A 25,349-nucleotide genomic window follows, 5' to 3' on the forward strand; every position below is an offset into this window, starting at 1 on the left:
AGGCCTGGCAGAGCATCACCAGAGAAGACTCCCAGCAACTGGTGATGTCCATGAATCACAGGCTTCAAGCAGTCATTGCATGCAAAGAATATGCAACAAAATACTAAACATGACTACTTTCATTTACATTACATTGCTGTGTCCCAAACAATATGGTGCCCTGAAATGGGGGGACTATGTATAAACACTGCTGTAATTTCTACATGGTGAAAACAAAATGTGTAAAAATGGCCTTTATTAAAATCTGACACTTGATTAAAAGAAGTGTCAGATGTGGTTAAAGTGCACATTAAAATGTGCACTTTAACCACATGTGATTTTTTTTTTCTCTATCACCAATCTCAAATTGTGGAGTACAGAGGCAAATAAATAAATGATGGGACTTTGTCCCAAACATTATGAAGGGCACTGTATATTTTAGTAAACAATAAAATCCAATGTCCCTCATTTCCCCATGCATGGAGTCAGTAATAACTCATGTGCTATTTGTTTGAAACTGGGGGAAAATAACAAAACACCCAGAAAGAATAATCTTCTTTTCCACTATATGTGCAGTTCCCTCACACGTTGCTTAACCTGCGGCTCTGCATGCGGTGGAAGTCGGGCACTTTGCCTTGTAAATACTCCCTCTCCTCACCCCTCTCTGCTCTCCCCTCTCTCTCCTCTTCCCTCTCTCCTCCCTCCCCTCCACTCACCTCTCTCTCCTCCACTCTCACCTCTCTCCTCACTCTCCCCTCTCTTTTTTCACCACTTCTCTCTTCTCCCCTCTATCCTCTCCCCTTTCCTCTCCCCCTCTTCTCTACCCCTCCCTTCTCCTCTCCTCTCTCCCCTAACACCTCTCTCCTCCCCTCTCCCCTCTACTCTCCCCATCCTCCCATCTTTCCCCCTAATTTCCTCTCTCCCATCCTCTCCCCCCCTCCCCCCCCCTTTTCCTCCCCTATTTTTCCTCTCCCTCTCCCCTATCCTCCCCATCCTCTCCCCCTATTATCTTCCCCCTCTCTACCCTCCTTTCCTCTCCCCTTTCCTCTCCCCATCCTCTCCTCTCCCCTCCCCTTTTTCCTCCCCCTCCTTTCCTCTCCTCCTCTCCCCCTCCTCTCCTCTCCTCTCCTCTCCCCTATTATCTTCTCCCCCTCTCTCCTCCCCCCTTTCCTCCCCCTCTCTCTCTCCCCACTTCCCCCCCTTCCTCTCCCCTCTCCTCTTTCATCATCCCCTTTCCCCCTTCCCTCCCTCTCCCCCTCCCTCTTTCCCCATCCCCTCCTCTCCCTGTCCCCTCTTTCCCCTCCCCTCTCCTCTGTACCATGACCCCCCACTCCCTTCCCCTCTCATCTCCCCTCTCTTCTCTACCCTTCCCTCATCCCCTCTCCCTTCCACTCCCCCCCTCCCCTCTCCCTCTCCCCCTTTTCCCTCCCACCCCCTCTTCTCTCCTCCTCCCTCATCCCCTATCTCTTCCCTTCACCCCTCCTATCCCCCTTCACTCCTCCTATCCCCCCTCTCCTCTCTCCCCCCTCCTCTCCCCCTCCTCTCTCCCCCCTGGCGACTGAATGGGAAGAGAGTGGCGCCTGCGCACTGTCGCAGTGAGGTCCTGCCCACCGCGACTGGGGGCAGCATTTAGAGGAGCGCACCGCCAGCAGCGGGCTCAGACTGAGATAGCGAGCGAGCGAGAGGGCAGCCGGCAGCCCGGCGTCGCATCCAGCATCCAGCACCATGGCAGACACACACAGCCTTTACCTCCAAGGGATTGAAGACTCCACCTCGCAATTCTTGGAAATTTGGCACCAATACGATCATGCTGGTAATTCTAACTTTTTTTTAAATTTCCTTTGAATTACACCAAATTCCAACTGCTTCCACACTTATTTGCAAAAAAAAGTTAGTGGACTTTTTGCATTAAATAACAACAAAATGCTAAAGAAAACATTTTAAATTCGTACGATTAACTTAATGAGATTGTAGACGTCAGATAGTGAACCTGTCTGTCTGATGTATGAAGTGACCAATATATCTAATTCCAACTTGATTAAGATATTTCTCATTCCAACTTGATTAAACTTGGGGCAAGTTATTTGTCCCGATAGTGTGTCTCTTAGAATTTGCAAGCGAGCTGGAGGAAATTGAGAGGGATAAAAACAAAGCGGACGGCGGTAGAGTTGCTGTCTTGCAGCGCCAGAGACCCGGGTTCGATGCTAGCTACCGGTGCTGTCTGTCCGGAGTTTGCACGTTCTCCCCGTGACCCGCGTGGGTTTTCTCCGGGATCTCCTGCCACTCTCCAAAGACCTACAGGTTTGTCGGTTAATTGGCTTCGGTAAAATTGTCCCTGGTGTGTAAGCTAGTGCTAGTACATCGCTGGTCAGCATGGACTCGGTGGGCCGAAGGGCCTGTTTCAACGCTGTATGTCTAAAGTCCAAAACATTAAACTAGGATAAGTGCAGGAAAGAACTGCAGATACTGGTTTAAACCGAAGATGGACGCAGAAAAAGCTGGAGCAACTCGGCGGGTCTGGCAGCATCTCTGGAGAAAATAAATGGGTGATGTTTCGGGTCGAGACCTTTCTTCAGCCAGGGAGAAGTCTAAAGAAGGGTCTCGACCCGAAACGTCGCATATACCTTTTCTCCAGAGACGCTGCCTGACCCGCTGAGTTATTCCAGCTTTTTTGTGCCTACATTGGGATAAGGCGAGGCGGATCTGATGACCGAGGGCTTGTTTGTACAATGTATGGCTCCAAATACCGACGTTTGTCATTGCTAAAAGTGTGACTTACTGTTTTAGGTCATGGCTATATTGCCGGAAGAGATTTGCAAAACTTCATTCGAGAACTGCAGCAAGCCCGGAAAGGCGCCGGCTTAGTAAGTGTCAGACCATCCACGACTGTTTAATGCTATGGAATTAATCCGCGCGGGAGCCAATTACCGACAAATAAATGGCCGAATGTTAGATTGCAATCAGAATTATAAAATAGACACAAAAAGCTGGAGTAACTCAGCGGGACTAGGCAGCATCTACGAAGAGAAGGAATGGGTGGCGTTTCGGGTCGAGAGCCATCTTCAGTCCTTCCTGCAAGTCGGGAATAATAAAGCGGGTGTCGTTTTATTGAAGTGAATGTGATACATGGAGTGAGCTTTCTTCGGAAGACCAGGCATGTGACTGTTTCTCAACAGCGCCCAGATGCGAATATGGAAGATAGGCACAAAAAAGCTGGAGTGATACAGCGAGACTAGGCAGCATCTTTGGAGAGAAGGAATAGATGCAGTTTTGGGTGGAGACCTTTCTTTGGACTTCTCCCAGTCTGAAGAAGGGTCTCGACCCGAAAGGTCACCTATTCTTTTCCTCCGGAGATGCTGCCTGGCCCGCTGAGTTACTCCAGCTTGTTGTGTCTGTCTTCGGTGTAAAACCAGCATCTGCAGTTCCTTCCTAGGCATAAATGGAGCATCTCTTTCAGCGATGGGAATAGTTGTTGTCCCTGTTCCACGAGGGAGAAGGATCAAATTAATGTTGATCATCGATCCCGCGAGTTTCCCCAGCGATATCGCTGATTTTTATATGTATCAGTCGGAAAGATCCAAACACCCACCTACAGACTTCACAACTGATCGTAAAATGACTCAAAGTGCTGGAGTAACTCGGGCAGCATCTCCGGAGAACATGGATAGGTAACGTTTTGGATCGTCTTTCTTCGGAAGAATTTTAAATGTTTAAATGTCCCTTCTTCTGGACATCAACCATCCATGCTCCCTAGAGATGCTGCCTGACCTGCTGAGTTACTCCAGCACTTTGAGGGGTTTTTGTGTGTGTATTAAAAGCATCTACGGTTCCCATGTTCTACTTCTTCATAACTAATCGCACAGGGATCCTAGATTTCAACTCGAATCTACTCCGTTTCTTTCTAACGGACAGAAGAAGGGTCCCGACCCGAAAAATCGCCCATCTATCCCCGCTGCTCCAGCACTTCGCGTTTAACTCGTGTAGTGAAAACTACTTGGTCACCAAGTCATTAACAATCTCTCTGTGCTACAAACCTCTGGCAGTTCTTAGACCGAGTCGCCACTCTTGAAATTCACTGCAGCCAATGTTGTTTCCATTTAAAACCGGTCTCAACACCAATGGTCTGAAGAAGGGTCTCGACCCGAAACATCACCCGTTCCTTTTCTCCCGAGATGCTGCCTGTCCCGCTGAGTTACTCCAGCCTTTTTGTGTCTATCTTCGGTTTAATCCAATAGTATTTAGTCAGGGGGGTGAGTTTCCCGAGTAACTAAAGAATGCTAAATGCATGAAATATATTGATGAAATGTTAGCCTGGATTTAGAATATCTGCTGCAGTCGGTCGTTAACGTTAAGGGGAATCACAAATATATGAAACACTAAAAACGGACCGCAGAGAGAGATGTCATTGCTATACCGCTACAATAATCGGACTATTGGTACGCTGCTGTTTCCTTGACTACGGCCCTGTGAAACGACTCTTGTACATTTAATACCGACGATGTATCTCACTCTCTCTAGGCAGTGAATCCCACTCTCTCAAATCCGTAGAGAGACGCGAAAAGCTGGAGTAACTCGGCGGGTCAGACAGCATCTCTGGAGAAATGGACTAGGCGACTGCACACTGCAGTCTGAAGAAGGGTCTCGACCCGAAATCTCGCCCATTCCTTTTCTCCAGAGATGCTGCCCGTCCCGCTGAGTTACCCCAGCTTTTTGAGCCTATCTTCGGTTTAAACCAGCATCTGCAATTCTTTCCCGCACCTCTCAAATCTGTGCCATTATTTAGTACTCCAATTTTTATTTTATTTTACTAATTCTGGATAATATCGCCCCGTTCGTTGGTTGTCCGCCTCTACCCGACCCCTGGTGCTTTAAGTGCATTTGTTTTGCTTCTTTCTTTTAACCCCGGGAATCAAATCCAGAAGTTCATCTGGAGCAGTTCTCGGATATAACAGCGAATTAAGAGAAATTGGCGGGTTATTTAGAAATTAATCCTTAATGAGAGCGTAATTCGTAGGATAAATGGGATCGTCACTATAAAATCCACAAATTAATGGCAAACTAATCATCTTAAACCAGCATCTGCAGTTCCTTGTATCTACTGATCAATTAGCCTTAAAAGGAGTTGGATTATACTTTATTATATGTGTATTATCGTTCCGCGCTCGCCTAACAATGTGGATTTATCTTGTTTAAGTGACCTGCTACGTATAATGTAATACAAGTGGGACATTAATAGCTTCGAAATGTAAAGCAAAACTTATTTAATTGCTTGCTGTAAACAAACCAAATGTAGATCATTTTCGAAACAGTAAATACCAGAGTTCCCATTTATACTCCATACTCCAGCATATTGTGTCTATCTCCGGAGTAAACACGCATATGCAGTTTAAAAAAAAATATATATTTTACAATTGTAAGCTCTTCTCATTTTACACCGCCGTTGTGTAACTGTGTGTATGTAGCAGTAGAACATGCTTTGTCATCCGTACACCTTTTATTTTGCTTGTGTACGTATTAAAGGCGTGTGTACAAGTTTAAAGGCTGAATCCTGCAGGAATGTTGAGTAACAAAACTAACGTGTTCCATCCCCAGGAATTATCTGACGAGATGAAAGCTTTGGTGGAGAAATTCGACCAGAGCGCCGAGGGAAAAATAGAACTGGCAGATGTAAGAACCTCCCATTTGCTTTAACTTTGGATTAGTTTAGAATGTGCATCGTGGAAGCGGGCCATTCGGCCCACCGAGTCCACGCCGACCAGTAACACTATCCTACACACTAGGGACAATTTTACCGAAGCCATTCTTTGGAATGCGGGGGGGGGGGGGGGGGGGGGGGGGAGGGGGGGGGAGAACGGGAGAAAACCTATGCAGTGATAATGTACAAACTCCGTTCAGACAGCACCCGTAGCAGTCGAACCCGGGTCTCATGCGTACAAACTACCGCCTATGTCGCGCAGCACCCCGTTATATCATTGGAGGTTCGAAAAGCGGGAAACTCATGCAGCAGCATCTATGGAGCGAAGGAAATAGCAACGTTTCGGGCCGAAACCCTCTTCAGACCGCTGGGCAAGAAACCGAAAAGGAGGAGTAGCCTAGGCTGGAGGGTGGGAGGAGACAGCAGGGGGGCTGAGGAAGGGGAGGAGACAGCAAGGACTAACAGAATTGGGAGAATTCGATGTTCATGCCCCCGGGGTGCAGACTTTGATGTGGGGAAACATTTGATCTCATTACTTCTAAGCAACGTGGTGCTTGCTGTTTCTTGTTATTTCCCACACTTTAATATCCACAGTAATTTATCAATTCGTTTGGGGAAGCATTTTTACCATTTACCATTTTCAAAACTATTACAGGTCTTCAGACGCAGTATCAACTCTCACATAAAACAATTTCACAAAAGAAATAAAATATTCAGGAACACCCTTGTATGAATCCAGATTTTAAACTTTTAAATGCTATATTATTAATTCAGAAATGTTACAATTGTAATCTAATTTTACATTTTGGCAAACATAAACTGCAGTATTTTCAAGCAGCATAAAAAAAAAAGCTCATCACAACTTTGAGAGTTAGAGGAACGATATTTCAATAGGTTAAATTGGCAAGTAAATTATATTTTGCCTGCAATTTCATTTGTTACATTCTTGAACCAAATTGACCACAATTCGCATCAACAGATGAATATTAATTTAAGACTGAGATTGCCTGGACCTGGTGGTTCAATGCGGAACATTATTTGAAATGTTTGAACCCTAGCGGTATGTCGCTTGGGTAGCTTGCACCCCAGTGGTATATCCTCTTGGTCCGCCTAAACCTACCTGACCTCCTGGTTGCTCAGCACTTTAACTCCTCCTCCCATTCCCACACTGTCCTTTTAGGCCTGGGCGTCCTCCATTACCAGAGTGAGGTCCAGCACAAATTGCAGGAACAGCACCTCGTATTTCGCTTGGGCAGCTTGCACCACCAAACTTGCAGCTTGCACCCCAGAAGTCAAAGAACTTTGACTTCTTCTACCTTCAACTAACCCTTGCATTCCCTCTCTCTCCATCCCCTTCCCAGTTCTCCGACCAGTCTTCCTGTCTCTGATTACATTTTATCTCTGTACCGCCAACTCCCCTGACATCAGTCTGAAGAAGGGTCTCGATCCGAAACGTCACCCATTCTTTCTCTCCCGAGATGCTGCGTCCCGCTGAGTTACTCCAGCATTTTATGTCTAGCTTCAATTTAAACCAGCATCTGCAGTTCTTTCCTACATGTTATTGGAAATGGTCTTCACAGCCGACCCTTCATCAGTGCCTATTGAGAGGATGGCCTACTACAAAAGGAGAATTGTGGACGCAGCCCAGACCATCACGCAAACCAACCTCCCTTCCATTGACTCCATTTACACCTCACACTGCCTCGGCAAGGCCAGCAGCATCATCAAGGACAAGTCACACCCTGACCACTCCCTCTTCTCCCCTCTCCCATCAGGCAAAAGGGAAAGAAGGGTGAAACGCACACATCCAAGTTTCTTCCAAGTTGTAAAACAGGCAACTGAATCATCACACTGACAGCTAGATAGCTATCCTGAACTACTATCTACCTAATTGGTGACCCTCAGTCTTTGATCGGACTTTGCTGGCTTTACCTTGCACTGAACGTTATTCCTTATCATGTATCTACACACTGTAAATGGCTCGATTGTAATCATGTATTGTCTTTCCGCTGACTGGTTAGCATGCAAGAAAAGCATTTCACTGTACCTTGGTACTTGTGACAATAAACTAAACTGAATTGAACAGATCTAAAGAAGAAATGTAACCATATAACAATTACAGCATGGAAACAGGCCATCTCGGCCCTTCTAGTCCGTGCCGAACACTTACTCTCACCTAGTCCCATCTACCTGCACTCAGACCAGAACTCTCCATTCTTTTCCCGTCCATATAACTATCCAATTTATTTTTAAATGATAAAATCGAACCTGCCTCCACTACTTCCACTGGAAGCTCATTCCACACAGCTACCACTCTCTGAGGAAAGAAGTTCCCCCTCATGTTACCCCTAAACGTCTGTCCCTTAATTCTCAAATCATGTCCTCTTGTTTGAATCTTCCCTACTCTCAATGGAAAAAGCTTATCCACGTCAACTCTGTCTATCCCTCCCATAATTTTAAAGACCTCTATCAAGTCCCCCCTTAACCTTCTTGCTCCAAAGAATAAAGACCTAACTTATTCAACCTTTCTCTGTAACTTGGGTGTGAAACTCAGGCAACATTCTGCTGCACCCGCTGAGTTTCTCCAGCTTTTCTGTGAAACCCAGGCAACATTCTAGTAAATCTCCTCTGTACTCTCTCTATTTTGTTGACATCTTTCCTATAATTTGGCGACCAAAATTGTACACCATACTCCAGAATTGGCCTCACCAATGCCTTGTACAATTTTAACATTACATCCCAACTTCTATACTCAATGTTCTGATTTATAAAGGCCAGCACACCTAAAGCTTTCTTTACCACCCTATCTACATGAGATCCCACCTTCAGGGAACTGTGCACAGTTACTCCTAGATCCCTCTGTTCAACTATATTCCTCAATTCGCTACCATTTACCATGTACGTCCTATTTTGATTTGTCCTGCCAAGATGTAGCACCTCACACTTATCAGCATTAAACTCCATCTGCCATCTTTCAGCCCATTCTTCCAAATGGCCTAAATCTCTCTGTAGACTGTGAATATCTACTTCATTATCCACAACACCACCTATCTTAGTATCATCTGCATACTTACTAATCCAATTTACCACACCATCATCCAGATCAATGATGTACATGACAAACAACAGTGGACCCAATACAGATCCCTGAGGCACCCCCACTAGTCACCGGCCTCCAACCTGACAAACAGCCATCCACCAATATTCTCTGACATCTCCCATTCAGCCACTGTTGAAACCATCTTGCTACTCCACAATCCCAACAATTGAACCTTCCTAACCAACCTTCCATGTGGAACCTTGTCAAAGGCCTTACTGAAGTCCATATATACAACATCCACTGCTTTACCCTCATCAATTTCCCTAGTAACCTCTTCAAAAAATTCAAGAAGATTAGTCAAACATGACCTTTCAGGCACAAATCCATGTTGACTGTTCCTAATCAGACCCTAACCAAATGAAGATGGCAGAAATAAAAGATATATTTTAAAGATACAATAACAATAAGATGTATGAAAAACTTTCCTGCTATTGATTTGTGAATGTATTGAGACCATTTATTGATCCAGTGAAAACTTTTTTTCAAAATCCCAATTCTCAATTTAAGTTGAGATCAGAAAGTAACGGGTTTATTGAAAATGATGTGAATAAAAGCAATTTTTCATTGTATACAATCAGTTATTATACACAAAGGTAGCAACATTTTCACATTTAGTTTCTTCACCTTCAGTGAAATGCGTCAAGACTCTTTGTGATTTCGATATGTATTTAAGGAATTTATGAAGGTCTTCTGCCTCCAAGGACTACTGTGCTAAATGAAAATGAATTTAGATGATCAGAATTATATAACAATGTTAATAAAAATTAATGAGAATGGGGCAACACGGTGGTGCAATGGTAGAGTTGCTGCCTTACAGCGCCATGGACCCAGGTTCAATCCTGACTACAGGTGCTGTCTGTGCGGAGTTTTACGTTCTCCCTGTGACCGCGTGGGTTTTTTTCCGGGTGCTCCGGTTTCCTCCCACAATCCAAAAGACGTGCAGGTGTGTAGGTTAATTGGCATCGGTAAAATTGTAAATTGTCCCTAGTGTGTAGGATAGTGTTGGTGTGCGGGGATCACTGGTCGGCACAGACCTGGTGGGCCGAAGGGCCTGTTTTCACGCTGTATCTCTCTAAAAAAAAACCCCATCATAAACTGCCCTTATTCTGCAGTGATGAATGTAAATGTAACAATTTTCAGGCGGATGTCAGGAATTGACTTTAATGTCACGAAGGAACATCAAAGGATATGTGTGTGTGTGTGAAGTTCCCAGGTCAGATATGTTGTCAAGACAACACAATAGTTCTTCAGTCAATGAAAGACACGACTGGATAGATCAATTCTTGAACATTAACCATTGTTATGACACAAATCAACAATGGTTTCAGTATATTTCGTTATCTGGGAGGCTTAGGAGGCAATTTATGTCAGAATAGTAAAAATCGCAGTTTTGAAACGGGAATTTGTTCGTATGATGATAAGTTATAGGAGTAGAATTAAGCCATTTGGCCCATCAAGTCTACTCTGCCATTCAATCATGGCTGATCTATCTCTCCCTCCTAACCCCATTCTCCTGCCTTCTCCCCATAACCTCTGACACCTGCACTAAGCAAGAATCTATTTATCTCTGCCTCATATATACCCACTGACTTGATCTCCACAGCCTTCTGTGGCAAAGAATTCCACAGATTCACCACTGAAAAAAATGTATCCTCATCTCCTTCCTGAAAGAATGTCCTTTAATTCTGAGGGAATGATCTCTAGTCCTAGACTCTCCCACTAGTGGAAACATCCTCTCCACATCCACTCTATCCAAGCCTTTCTCTATTCTGTATGTTTCAATGAGGTTCCCCCCTCATTCTTCTATATTCCAGGGAATACAGGCCCAGTGCCATCAAACGCTCATCATATGGTAACCTACTTAATCCTGGGATCATTGTTATAATGCTGACAAATTCTTGTAGCTTGCACCCTAGGTCAATGATTGCAACCAACCTCCAGCGAAACAAGACAGTGTGGGTGATAGCTAGAATAATTGATAATCATTTAATAATGGTAAAAGGGAGGGACACAAAAGGATGCAAATAAGTGGCAGAGTATAAAATTGTAAAGCTTTTCCCGTCAAGAAAGTTCCATTTTCAGTATTGCCGATGTTGAATTGGAAAACCGAGTGCTAATCTTGTGTATCATTTTTCTAGCTTCTCCAGATTCTGCCAACAGAGGAAAACTTCTTCTTATTCTTTCGTCAACAGTTGAAGTCGAGCACAGAATTTATCGAGGTACCAGTGTCCTTCCCCAGTCTTTGACAGAGTCAAATAGTCAATTGTGTCATATTGTACAAAATCCTTGCTCGGTCAAGGTTCAATATTGTGTGGTTTTTTTTGCTTATTATTTTCTAAGAACGTGAATCCTGTCACTACCTACAATACTAACAAAAACATTTTTATTTGTTCAAACAGCCGAGTTACCCGCCTATAATACAAATGGGATCTGACTGACATTTGAATCTTTTTGCGTATTATTAGTATATGCAAGATTATAACATTATTTAACATTTTTGAATAACGTTGTGAATACATCTACCCAATTGATGATGAAAATAATAATAATAATAATAATAATTAATGTCTGAAGAAGGGTCCCGTCCCAAAATGTCACCTCTCCATTTTATAGACAATAGACAATAGGTGCAGGAATAGGCCATTTGGCCCTTCGAGCCAGCACCGCCATTCAATGTGATCATGGCTGATCATCCCCAATCAGTACCCCGTTCCTGCCTTCTACCCATATCCCCTGACTCTGCTATTTTTAAGAGCCCTATCTAGCTCTCTCTTGAAAGTATCCAGAGAACTGGCCTCCATCGCCTTCTGAGGCAGAGAATTCCACAGACTCACCACTCTCTGTGAGAAAAAGTGTTTCCTCGTCTCCGTTCTAAATGGCTTACTCCTTATTCTTAAACTGTGTCCCCTGGTTCTGGACTCCCCCAACATCGGGAACATGTTTCCTGCCTCTAGCGTGTCCAAGCCCATAACAATCTTCTCCACGGATGCTGCCTGAACTGGACAGGCCAAGTTTGGAGAGTTATGTAGACCAAGCGCACACAAGTGGGACTAGGGCAGCTGGGACATTATTGGCCGGTGTGGGCGAGTTGGGCCAAAGGGCCTGTTTCCACACTGTATCACTATGACTCGCCATGACTAAGACCTGCTGAATTGCTCCAGCATTTTTGTGTCAATCTAATAGATATTATTGGAATTATGAAATAAATTATGTTATTAGATAATTTTTGCCACAAATTATACGTTTATGCTATTGTATCAGTGGTATATAAACAGTTCCTAAATTTCTGTGTTTTTCCCCCATAGCTTTTATTGTGGGTTTTGTAACCAATTTAATGATACAAACAAATGTACACAAAGTCCATAGACATCAAGGAGCATGATTTTTTAATACATGGTATACATTATACATTTTTATACATTTTTATAAAGACATAATTGAATCTGTTCAAAAGGAATTTCAAAATGTTCAATTTAGTTTAGTTTTAGTGTCCATCTTTAGTTTTTGTTTAGTTTAGTTTATTGTCAAGTGTACAGTGAAAAGCATTTGTTGTGTGCTAATTGGCAGAAATGTATTTGAAAGAATGAATTAAACAAATTTAATTTCAAGTGTGCAGCCACAAAAATGAATGTTGGAAGAATACACTGAATAATTTCAAGTCAACTTGGATCCCTGATGTTGCAATCAAAACATTAGTTTGGAGCAGTGAGACTGGGAGATGGGCATGGCAGTGTTGGTCCAAACAGTATTGTTAATCTGAGAAACACATAAAGTGCTGGAGCAACTCAGTGGGTCAGGTAGCATCTCTGGAGAACATGGTTAGATATTGCTTTGGGTCGGGACCCTTCTTCAGACACAACCCAACATTCGCCTAGCCACGTTCTCCAGATATGCTGCCTGACCCACTGAGTTACTCCAACATTTTGTGTCTTTTTTTTATAAAGCAGCAGCAGCAGCCACATCTCCTTGTGTCTACCTGTAGAAACAAAGAACTGCAAATGCTGGTTAAGGCACAAAAAGAGGAAGGGAGACACAGTCAGTCTTCAGATCGGGGATTTTTCATCAGAACCAATTCATTTACCACAGAAACAGGCACAGCGATCAGCAGGTCAAGCAGCATCTCGGGAGAACATGGATAGGTGACATTTCAACCTGAAACATCACCTATCCATGTCCATTAGTTTTAGGAGCAGAATTAGGCTATTCGATCCATATAGTCTAGGCCATTCAATCATGACTGATCTATCTTTCCCTCTCAATCCCATTCTCTTGCCTTCTCCCCATAACTCCGAACACCAAGATTCAAGAGACTCAAGACACCCACACTAATCAAGAACCTGTCAATATCCGCCTAAGAAATATCCATTAACTTGGCCTCCACGGCTATCTGTGGCAATGAATTCCACATATTCACCACTCGCTGACTAAAGAAATTCTTCCTCATCTCCTTTCTAAAGGTATGTCCCTTTATTCTGAGGCTATGGCCTCTGGTCCTCGACTCTCCCACTAGTGGAAACATCCTCTCCACATTGTCCCCAGAGATGCTGCCTGACCTGCTGAGTTGCTCCAGCACTTTTTGTCCTTCCTTGTGGTTACATTTTACTGGTGATCTGAGGCTCTTTTAGGAGATATGTAATTTTAGTTTTGTTCCGTTTAGTTTAGTTTATTGCCACATGTAACACTGTGTCAGGTACAGTAAACAGCTTTTGTTGCATGCTAATCAGTCAGCTGAAAGACAATTCTTGATCACAAACGAGCCATTCAGAGTGGACAAGGGAATAACGTTTAGTGCAAGATAAAGTCTGATGAAAGATAGTCCGAGGGCCACCAAAGAGACAGATAGTAGTTCAGGAGTGCTCTCTATTGATGGTGGGATGGTTAGGTTGCCTGATAACAGCTGGGAGGAAAATGTCCCTGAATCTTGAGGTGAGTGTTTTCACACTTCTATATTTTTGCCCGATGGGAGAGGGGAGAAGAGGGAGTGGCCAGGGTGCGACTCGTCCTTGATTATGGAGTCAATAGAAGGGAGGTTTGTTTGTGATGGTCTGGGCTACGTCCATAATTCACTGTAATTTCTTGCGGTCTTGGATGGAGCTGTTCCCAAACCATGCAGTGATGCGTCCCGATAAAATGCTTTCTACGGCACATCTGTGGAAGTTGCTGAGAGTTGTTTGGGACATGTTGAATTTCCTAAGCCTTCTCAGGAAGTAGAGACATTGGTGCGCTTAAAAAACAATAATAATTTGATAAAAATCTCACAAGGGAATTTTAAGGTAGACAAAAATGCTGGAGAAACTCAGCGGGTGCAGCAGCATCTATGGAGCGAAGGAAATAGGCAACATTTCAGGCCGAAACCCTTCAAAGCCTTCTTCAATTGATTGGGGGAGGGTGGGGGGGGTGGGGGGGGGGGGGGGGGGGGGGGCGGGGAGAAGAAAGGGAAAAGGAAGAGGAGGAGCCCGAGGGCTGAGGTAAAGCTGAGAAGGGGAGGAGACAGCAAGGGCTACCGGAAATGGGAGAATTCAATGCTTATACCGCTAGGGTGCAGACTGCCTAAGCGGAATATGAGATGCTGTTCCTCCAATTTCCGGTGGTGCTCACTCTGGCCATGGAGGAGGCCCAGGACAGAGAGGTCGGATTCGGTATGGGAGGGGGAGTTGAAGTGCTGAGCCACCGGGAGGTCAGGTTGGCTAATGTGGACCGAGCAGAGGTGTTCGGTGAAACGATCGCCAAGCCTACGCTTGGTCTCACCGTTGTAGATCAGCTGACATCTAGAGTAGCGGATGCAATAGATGAGGTTGGAGGAGATGCAGGTGAACCTCTGTCGCACCTGGAACGATTGCTTGGGTCCTTGAATGGAGTCGAGGGGGGAGGTAAAGCGACAAGTGTTGCATCTCTTGCGGTTGCAAGGGAAAGTGCCCGGGGAGGGGGTGGTGCGGGAGAAAAGGGAAGAATTGATAAGGGAGTTACTGAAGGAGCGGTCTTTGCGGAAAGCAGACAGGGGGGAGGAGATGGGAAGATGTGGCAAGTGATGGGGTCACGTTGAAAATGACAGAGGACTATTTGTTGTATGTGACGGCTATTGGGTGAAAGGTGAGGACTCGCGGGACTCTGCCCTTGTTACGAGTGGGGGAGATGGGGAGAGAGAGCAGTGTTACGGGGTATGGAAGAGACCCTGGTGCGAGCCTCATCTATAGTAGGGGAGGGGAACCCCCGTTCCCTGAAGAATGAGGACATTTCCGATGCCCTGGTGTGGAACACCTCATCCTGGGAGCAGATGCGGCGTAGACGGAGGAATTGGGAGTAGGGGATGGAGTCCTTACAGGAAGCAGGGTGGGAAGAAGAGTAGTCCAGATAGCCATGGGAGTCAGTGGGTTTATAGTGGATGTCGGTCAGAAGTCTATCACCTGCGATGGAGATAGTGAGGTCAAGAAATGGTAGGGAAATGTCGGAAATGGTCCAGGTGTATTTGAGTGCCGGATGGAAGTTAGTGGTGAAATGGATGAAGTCAGTGAGTTGTGTGCGGGTGCAGGAGGTGGCACCAATGCAGTCGTCGATGTAGCGGAGGTAGAGGTCGAGGATGGGGCCCTGGTACGCCTCAAACAAGGATTGTTTGACGTACCCGACAAAGAGGCAGGCAAAGCTGGGACCCATGCGTGTGCCCATAGCTACGCCTTGTATGTGGAGGAAATGGGAGGAGTCAAACGAGAAGTTATTGAGGGTAAGGACCAACTCTGCTAGGCAGAGGAGAGTATCAGTGGACGGGTATAGGTATAGGTTGTTTCTCCGGAGGGCTTTGAAACCATCCTGGTGGGGGATGGAGGTGTAGAGTGACTGGATGTCCATGGTGAAGATGAGGGGATGGGGGCCTAGAGAATGGAATGCCCGGACATGACGGAGTGTCAGAGGTGTCTTGAACATAGGTAGGGAGGGATTTAACCAAGGGTGATAGGGTGGAGTCAAGGTATGTGGAAATGAGTTCGGTAGGGCACGAACAGGCAGAGACAATGGGTCTACCAGGACAGTCAGGTTTGTGGATTTTGGGGAGAAGGTTAAATCGGGCTGTGCGGGGCTGGGGAACGGTGAGGTTTGAGGCTCGGCGGGGCAGGGAGCCGGAATTTTAATACTGTTTAACAAAAATAAAATGTTTTCAAATCCAGCAAGGGATATTAATTCCCATGTGAGTTGTGGCTTGTGCCACAGAGAGCCGGCTGCTGCTGTGAGGCAGACAATAGCTTGGTATCCTTGGGGATGGAGCAGCAAATGTCACAGTCACCAGGAATTACTGGCATATCTCTGCCACCTTCTGGAAGACTATTTTCGAAAAACAACAGAGGAATAGCGGTCTGAACATTCCCCAGTCGTCTCGGCACAAGCTGCAGGACCAGGCAAATGAATAAGTGTTAAATTACTATCTACCTCATTGGCGACCCTCAGACTATCCTTGATCAAACTTTGCTGGCTTTAACTTGTTTTAAACATTATTCCCATATCATGTATCTGTACACTGTAAATAGCACGATAGTAATCATTTATTGCCTTTCCGCTAACTGGTTAGCACGCAACAAAGCTTTTCACTTGGTACCTTGGTACATGTGACAATAAACTAAACTGAACTAAATTAATATTTTTGGGTGCAGTTCTGGTTGTCAAACTACAGAAAGCACTGCCTATATCTTTTGTTTTCCTCTCCACTGAAGAAGGGTCTCGACCCGAAACATCACCTATTCATTTTCTCCAGGGAGTTAATCCAGCATGTCGTGTCTATGCACAGAAAGCATATGATAGCCCTGGTGAGAATAGAGAGGAGATGCATTTGGAAAGACACAAAGTGCTGGAGTAACTCAATGGGTCAGGCAGCATCTCTTGAGAACTTGGATGGTGACATTTAGGGTTGGGATCCTTCTTCAGACTGAAGACTTAAGGGTTTGAAGAACAGTCCCGACCCAAAACTTCACCTATACATTTTGTTCAGAGATGCTGCCTAACCCGCTGAGTTACTTCCATCATTTTGTGTCTATCTTTGGTATAAGCCAGCATCTGCAGTTCCTTTGTATTCGACTCACTAGGATGTTGCCGAGCTTGGAATGTTTCAGTAATGGATACACTTGATGCAGAGATAGTGGAGGGTGGTGGGCGAAGGAATGAGGTGGGGGGAACCTAACTCGGATATCCTAAATTGTGAGCAGCATAGAGAGGCGAAACACTGAGGGGGAACTTTATTCCACAACTATAATATATAACCTCACAGAGCACGCAATTAAAATGAGGTGTAAACTGGTTAGAAGGGATCTGAGGGACAAAAAATTATTAATGAAGAGGGTAGTTGCAATTTGGAATGCACTAGTCATGTCATAAATGATAGGAGTAGAATTAGACCATTCGGCTCATCAAGCTAACGCCACCATTCAATCATGGCTGATCTATCTCTCCCTCCTAACCCCATTCTCCTGCCTTTTCCCCATAACCTCTGACCTCCATACCAATCAAGAATCTATCTATCTCTGCCGTAAATATATCCACTGTCTTTGCCTCCACAACCTTCAGTGTCAAAGAATTCCACAGATTCGCCACCCTCTTGACTAAATAAAATCCTCCTCAACTACTTCCTAAAAGAACGTCCTTTAATTCTGAGGCTATGACCTCTAGTCCTAGACTCTTCTCCTAGTGGAAACATCCTCTCCACATCCAAGCTTTTCACAATTCTGCATGTTTCAATGAGCCCCCCCCCCTCATTCTTCTAAACTCCAGCGAGTACAGGCCCAGTGCCGCTAACATTCAAGATGGCAGGGGCAGGTAATTTAACAACAATTTGAAAAGTATCTGAATGAACACTTGAATTGCCAAGAGATAGCAAGATACAGGCCAAGAATTGATAAGTAGGACAAGTATAGTTGGATAATTAACAATTGGCATGTACCTGGTGGGCCAAATAGACTTGTTTATTTGCCCACTGAAATACTTTGATTCCAAAAGGAATTTTATAGTACAAAAAAAAAGAAGCAAATATCCAAAAGAATTTCAAAAAATAAAATAATAGAGGAACTCTGTGGGCCAAGCAACGTTTTGAAGGGAATGGACAAATAACATTTTGCAGCAGTTCCTGTCTTCAGATTGATGAAAATTCACTAGACCGTAAACATCTATCCCCTTCACGGGAACTATTGAGTTTCCCCTGTACTTTGGGTTTTGCTCAGGTTTCCAGTATCTGCAGTTTCTTGTCTCCAAAAATTAGCTTCACCTGAAATCTGTCTGTTTTTCGAAAACAAAACGAGATTTAGGAAAAAGATGGACACACAGTGCTGCAATAATTCAGCGGGTCAGGCAGAATCTCTGAAGAAAATGGATAGGACACCATTCATTGATTTATTAGGAGGATAGTGTGGTACAACCCAATTTTGGAGTTTAATTACGGGTTGGGGAGGGATACGAAGCAGGAATAACATCGCTTCTCTTTTTCTTTCTTTTTTGTCTTTTTATTTTTCAATTCCTTTCTTATTTCCTTTACTTACTCACTCTTTGGCTACACCATTTTGGTAGTCTAGAGGTTCTATCCTTGCACATTCCACTTTTTCTCTCTCTTGCTTTTTCTCTCTTTTCTCTTAACTATAGCTAAAAGTCAAAATTGAAACTGTTCAATAACTGTATTATGTCATATGCCGTTGGTTATATTTTTGTACACTTGCTTCTTATAAAATAAAATTAAAAAAAAAAAAAAAAATGGATAGGAGATGTTTTGGGCCAGGATCCTTCTTCAGACCCAACCCAAAACATCACCTGTCTATTTTCTCCAGAGAGACTGCCTGGCCCATTGAGTTACTCCAGCATTTTGTAACTATCTTTGGTATAAACTAGCATCTGCAGGTCCTTGTTATTAGCTTAAGATTTATAACATATTTGTCAACTTTATTACCCAGTAATGAAATCTAAAAGGTTGCTCCACTTGGGCAGCCCAGCGGTAGAACCTTCAAGAAAAATTTATTCCTATGAAGAAAAAAAGGGGTAAGGGTAAGAACAGTCAGCCATGGCTCAGTAAAACTATAAAGGATAGTATTCGGCTGAAGGCAAGGGCATATAAGGTAGCCAGAGATAGTGGGAGGGTAGAGGATTGGGAAGCATTTAAAGGTCAGCAAAAAATAACTAAGAGATTAATTAAGACGGGGAAAATAGACTATGAAAGGAATTTAGCGAACAACATAAAAACTAATAGTAAGAGTTTTTATAGCTATATAAAAAGAAAAAGGGTGGCTAAGGTGAACGTTGGTCCATTGGAGGGTGAGACTGGAGAGTTGTTGGTGGGGAACATGGAAATGGCAAAGGCATTAAACGAGTATTTTGTATCAGTCTTCACCATAGAAGACACAAAAAATATTCCAACGCTGGATAAACAGGGGGCGGTAGGAATGGAGGAGCTAAATACTATTAAGATCACCAAGGAGGTGGTATTAGGGAAATTAATGAGAATGAAGGAGGATAAATCCCCTGGGCCTGATGGATTACATCCAAGGGTCTTGAGGGAGATAGCGGTGGGGATTGTGGATGCATTGGTGATAATTTTCCAAAACTCCCTGGAGGCAGGAACGGTCCCAGTGGATTGGAAAATGGCCAATGTAACACCTATATTTAAAAAAGGAAGTAAACAGAAGGCGGGTAACTATAGACCGGTTAGTCTAACATCGGTGGTGGGTAAAATGTTAGAGACAATTATTAAAGAAACACTAACGGGGCACTTGGATAAACATGACTTCATCGGACAGAACCAGCATGGTTTTGTGAAGGGGAAGTCCTGTTTAACGAATCTGCTCGAATTCTTTGAGGAAGTAACAACCCGGGTGGATAAAGGGGAACCGGTGGATGTGGTATACTTGGACTTCCAAAAGGCTTTTGACAAGGTGCCACATAAGAGACTATTGCTAAAAAATAAAAAATTATGGGATTGGGGGTAATATATTAGCATGGGTAGAGGATTGGCTAACAAATAGGAAGCAGAGAGTGGGGATAAATGGTTCATACTCGGGATGGCAACCGGTAACTAGCGGGGTTCCGCAAGGGTCGGTGCTGGGACCCCAGTTGTTCACAATTTATATAAATGATTTGGAGGAGGGAACCAAGTGTAATATATCAAAATTTGCGGACGATAAAAAAATGGGAGGAAAAGTAGGGGATGAGGAGGATAGGAAGAGTCTGCAAAAGGATATAGATAAGCTAGGTGAGTGGGCAACAACTTGGCAGATGAAATTTAATACTAATAAATGTGAAGTCATTCACTTTGGGAAAAAAAATGATAGGGCAAGTTATTTTCTAAATGAGGAGGAGCTGCGTTGTAATGCAACGCAAAGGGATCTAGGGGTATTAGTACATGAATCACTGAAAGTTAGTATGCAGGTGCAGCAAGCAATCAGGAAGGCCAATGGAGTTTTGGCCTTTATTGCTAGGGGGATTGAGTATAAAAACACGGAGGTCTTGCTGCAGCTGTACACAGTATTAGTGAGACCACATTTGGAATACTGTGTACAGTTCTGGGGTCCATACTTAAGAAAGGATGTACTAGCCCTGGAGGCAGTGCAGCGAAGGTTTACAAGATTAATTCCTGCAATGAGGGGATTGACATATGAGGAAAGGTTAAGTAGGCTGGAACTCTACTCTTTGGAGTTTAGAAGAATGAGAGGCGATCTCATTGAAACATATAAGATCGTGAGGGGCCTTGATCGGGTGGATGCCCCGAGGATTTTCCCAATGATCGGGGAAACTAGAACTAGGGGACATAGTTGCAGAATAAGGGGGGGCTCTTTTAAAACTGAGATGAGGAAGAACTTCTTCACCCAGAGGGTGGTAAATTTATGGAATTCACTGCCCCAGGGAGCAGTGGAAGCAGAAACTTTAAATATATTTAAGACTAAAATAGATGTTTTTTTAGCTGCCAAGGGGATAAGGGGCTACGGGGAGAGGGCAGGGATATGGACCTAGGTATGGTTAGTATAGTAAGACCTGAGTGATCTCCTGGACAAGTGTCGATCGCCTAGATTGGGGTCGGAGAGGAATTTCCCGGATTTTTTTCCCGAATTGGACCTGGGTTTTTATCCGGTTTTTTGCCTCCCCCAGGAGATCACGAGGTTCTTGGGGTGGAGAGGGGTGATAGCGGTATAAAGGGGAGGGTAGTGTCTTGTGTTCTGTGTCTTGTGTCTACTGTTTGTGGGTAAGTGTGTCTGTTTAGTGTTCAGCCATGAGCGAATGGCGGTACGGGCTCGATGGACCTGGTGGTCTGCTCTCGCACCTACTTTCTATGTTTCTATGTTTCTAATGGTACAGTTGCTGCCTTGCTACGCCAGAGACCTAAGTTCCATCATGACTACGGGTGCTGTCTGTACGTTGCTTGTACATTCTCCCTGTGACCGTGTGGGCTTTCTCCAGGTGCTCCAGTTTCCTCCCCCACTCCAAGGACGTACATGTTTGTAGGTTGATTGGCTTTGGTAAAGGTTGTAAATTGCCCCTATGTGTAGGATAATGCTAGTGTACAGAGATCTCTGGTCGGCGCGGATTTGGTGGGCTGAAGGGCCTGTTACCTCGCTGTATCTCTAAACTAACTCTAACTAAACTTAACAATTGTGTTAGAGTTTGTTACAATCAACAGTTCCACTTTTACAAAAGGTTTCAAAATTAGTTGTTCCTTTTGATCATTCAAAGTGGCAAAGTGGCAAATATACTTTCTCTTTCAGACTTGGCGAAGATATGATGAAGATCATAGTGGCTTCATAGAGGCAGATGAGCTGAAGGTAAAGGCCAATTGTGCATAAGGTATTGTATATGATAATATTCTAGTAGAATGATTTTCAATCCAGAGAGATCACCGCTCACTGGGTGTCAAAGATTAAAGCCTCTCAGATGAAATGCAATAACTTGGAGATAATTAAATTAGGAAATATAATCAGCTTACAAGCTGTCTGGCCCTAGGGTTACTAACACATTGCAGCAATACCCAGAACACCCACAGTTCTGTAAAAGCTGAGGCCCCAGGGATCATGAGACATGAAACGGGCGACATGATGGCGCAGCGGTAGAGTTGCTGCCTTATGCTCCTGTCCCACTTGCCCCGTCCCACTGAGGGAACCTGAACGGAAACCTCTGGAGACTTGCTTCCACTACCTGCAACCTCCGGCAACCACCTGCAACCTCCGGGAACCGCACGGAAACCTTGGGTGGGGCAGCAAAGTCTCCAGAGGTTTCCGTTCAGGTTTCCTAAGTGGGACAGGGGCACAGCGCTTTCAGCACCAGAGACCCGGGTTCGATCCCAACTGTGGGTGCTGTCTGTACGGAGTTTGTACGTTCTCCCTCTGACCGCGTGGGTTTTCTCCGAGATCTTCGGTTTCCACCCAAACTCCAAAGACGTACACGTTTGTAGGTTAATCTGCTCAGTATAAATGTAAGTTGTCCCTTCAGGCAGGACGGGGAAATCCCAATAAATAACATTCAACTTGATGAGTATCTGCTTACTGGCTGAATTCTAAAATTCCATGTGCGGATGTGTGTGCGTGCATGTGTGTGTGTGTGTGTGTGTGTGCCTCTGTGTCTGTGTATCCCAAGGTCATATCTGGCCCTGGAGAATGATGTTCATTGAGGCAGACACAAAACTCCTGAGCTACTATCTACCTCATTGGAGACCCGCGGACTATCTTTGATCAGTTTTTACCGGACTTTATCTTGCACCAAACTTTATTCATGTTGTTCCCTTTACCATGTATCTGTACACTGTGGATGGCCTAATTGTAACCATGTATTGGCTCTCCGCTGAATGGTGAGCACGCAACTGAAGCTTTTCACTGTACCTCGGGACATGTGACAATAAGCTAAACTCAAACTCAGACTCAAACTTATTTTCAATACTTCAAAAATTGTTCATGGATAATTTTCAGGTGTGCAGCTTCCACCCCTCGTGAGTCTGCAACGAGACTATGTTTCAATAAACTTGCCAAAGATTTTGGATCCATAACCCAGATGAACAATTTTGATGAAAAAGGATGGGTGATGTTTCAGATTGGGACCCATCCTTTTTCTCCAGAGGTGTTGCCTGACCTGCTGAGTTACTCCAGCACTTTGTGTCTACCTTTGGTATAAACCAGCATCTGCAGTTCCTTGTTTCTACATTTTTAACAATGTTGATGTTTAATCGAGGAAGGATAGGCTTTGGGGAGATGACAGACACAGCTTGCATAGGGCAGCACAGTGGCACAGAGTGGTAGAGTAGCTGCCAGAGACACGGGTTTGATCCTGACTACGGGTGCTATCTGTATGAAGTTTGTACGTTCTCCCTGTGACGGCATGGGTTTTCTCCGGGTGCTCCAGTCTCCTCCCACACTTCACTGATATACAGGTTTGTAAGTTAATTGGCTTCTGTAAAATTGTCCCTAGTGTGTGTAGGATAGTGCTAGTGTATGGGTTGATCACTGGTCGGCGAGGATTCAGGGGTCCGAAGGGCCTGTTTCCATGCTGTGTCTCTAAATCTTAAAGCTAAAGCTTGCAGTAGGGCTATAAAGTTAGAATTTGTTTTTTCTTCATGTTTAATTTCAAACACCTACATTTTGATGCCTATTACTGCTTATGCCCCTGTCCCACTTAGGAAACCTGAACGGAAACCTCTGGAGACTTTGCGCCCCACCCAAGGTTTCCGTGCGGTTCCCGGAGGTTGCAGGTGGTTGCCGGAGGTTGCAGGTAGTGGAAGCAGGTAGGGAGACTGACAAAAAACCTCCTGGAACCTCCGGGAACCGCACAGAAACCTTGGGTGGGGCGCAAAGTCTCCAGAGTCTCCAGAGGTTTCCTAAGTGGGACAGGGGCATTAGTATGCAGTGACTCCTCAATAATTCCAAAACTTTCTCTGCATTTCACATACTTATTTACTGCAAATTATAAATAGTCTAATGGTTATTTCAGAGAGACATTGTAATTGCATCAACAGTAATCTCTGCTTCGATGTGACACCTGCAAGTATGGTTCTTATTTTCCCTGAAATCACATGCTATTCAATTTACTTAACCATGTGAAACCCACTTTCCATCAAATATATTTGCTAATGTTGATCAGAAATAAAAGCTGCAGATTCTGCGAGTCCAAAATGCAAAACAAACAGCTGAAAGCACTCAGCAGGTTGGGTAGCATCTCTGGAAAGGGAGACAGGAAAGGAGTTGGCATTTACAGATCAAAGACAACTTGTCTAACATTTCATTTTGCTGTTCATTTACATCGAGCCATAGAGTGATACAGTGTGGAAACAGGCCCTTCGGCCCAACTTACCCACACCGACCAACATGTCCCAGCTACACTAGTCCCACCTGCCTGCGCTTGGTCCATATCCCCCCAAACCTGTCCTGTCCATCCATTTGCAGTAAGCACTTGCACCACTCCGTGTGTGGAGTTAAAATAATCCAGAATATCAGTGGGCGAGAATTTGATTAATTTGCTGCAGTTTTACTGTAGTCAGACCTTGGAGGTGGCATTCCGAAGATATCCCAGTCTTAGCTTAGTTTAGAGGTACGATGCGGGAACAGGCCCTTTGGCCCACCAAGTTGATTCCTGCCCACCAGACTGATTCCTGGGATGTCAGGACTGTCTTATGAAGAAAGACTGGATAGACTTGGTTTATACTCTCTAGAATTTAGGAGATTGAGAGGGGATCTTATAGAAACTTACAAAATTCTTAAGGGGTTGGACAGGCTAGATGCAGGAAGATTGTTCCCGATGTTAGGGAAATCCAGGACAAGGGGTCACAGCTTAAGGATAAAGGGGAAATCCTTTAAAACCGAGATGAGAAGAACTTTTTTCACACAGAGAGTGGTGAATCTCTGGAACTCTCTGCCACAGAGGGTAGTTGAGGCCAGTTCATTGGCTATATTTAAGAGGGAGTTAGATGTGGCCCTTGTGGCTAAGGGGATCAGGGGGTATGGAGAGAAGGCAGGTACGGGATACTGAGTTGGATGATCAGCCATGATCATATTGAATGGCGGTGCAGGCTCGAAGGGCCGAATGGCCTACTCCTGCACCTAATTTCTATGTTTCTATGTCTATGTTTCTAAGTCTGTGCCGACCACACTATCCTACACACGCTAGGGACGATTTACAATTATACTAAGCTAATTAGCTGACAAACCTGGACGTTTCTGGAGTGCAGGAAGAAACCAGAGCACCCAGAGAAAACCCACGCAGGTCACAGGGAGAATGTATAAACTCCATACAGACAAGCACCTGTAGTCAGGATTGAACTCTGGTTTCTGGTGCTGTAAGGCAGTAGCTCTACCGCTGTTGCTCAAATAATTTGTATATAATTAATGTAACAAATCTAGCTTATCTTTGCCTCCAACTTCCTTGGTCATTCCATTTGCTCTGTGCAGTAATTTCATGAAGCTGTAAATTGTGGGCGGCTTGATGGTAATCATGTATAGTCTTTCCGCTAACTGGATGGCACGCAACTAGAGCTTTTCGCTGTACCTCGGTACATGTGACAATAAACTAAACTAAACGGAAGAAGAATCCTGACCCGAAATGTCACTTATCTATTCCCTCCACAGATGCTGCCTGAACCGTTGGGTT

At 44.5% G+C, this 25,349-nt stretch overlaps 1 protein-coding gene across 2 annotated transcripts in view; it reads left to right on the forward strand.

The window, feature by feature from the left end:
• Positions 1-1,639: 1,639 nt before the first annotated feature.
• The window catches only part of calb1 (calbindin 1), a 60,444-nt gene continuing 36,734 nt past the window's right edge, over positions 1,640-25,349 (forward strand). Inside the window, exons 1-5 of one of the 2 annotated variants that reach the window (XM_055633628.1) lie at positions 1,640-1,792; positions 2,767-2,843; positions 5,572-5,646; positions 10,913-10,993; positions 21,488-21,544. In XM_055633628.1, coding sequence (XP_055489603.1) covers positions 1,705-1,792; positions 2,767-2,843; positions 5,572-5,646; positions 10,913-10,993; positions 21,488-21,544 — 378 coding nt within the window. In that variant the 5' untranslated portion in view covers positions 1,640-1,704. The remainder of the gene's footprint in view (positions 1,793-2,766; positions 2,844-5,571; positions 5,647-10,912; positions 10,994-21,487; positions 21,545-25,349) is intronic. The other variant, XM_055633629.1, reaches the window with a different exon arrangement.

Source organism: Leucoraja erinacea, chromosome 4 (assembly GCF_028641065.1).
Source record: "Leucoraja erinacea ecotype New England chromosome 4, Leri_hhj_1, whole genome shotgun sequence".
In the NCBI taxonomy this organism is placed as follows: Eukaryota; Metazoa; Chordata; class Chondrichthyes; order Rajiformes; family Rajidae; genus Leucoraja; species Leucoraja erinaceus.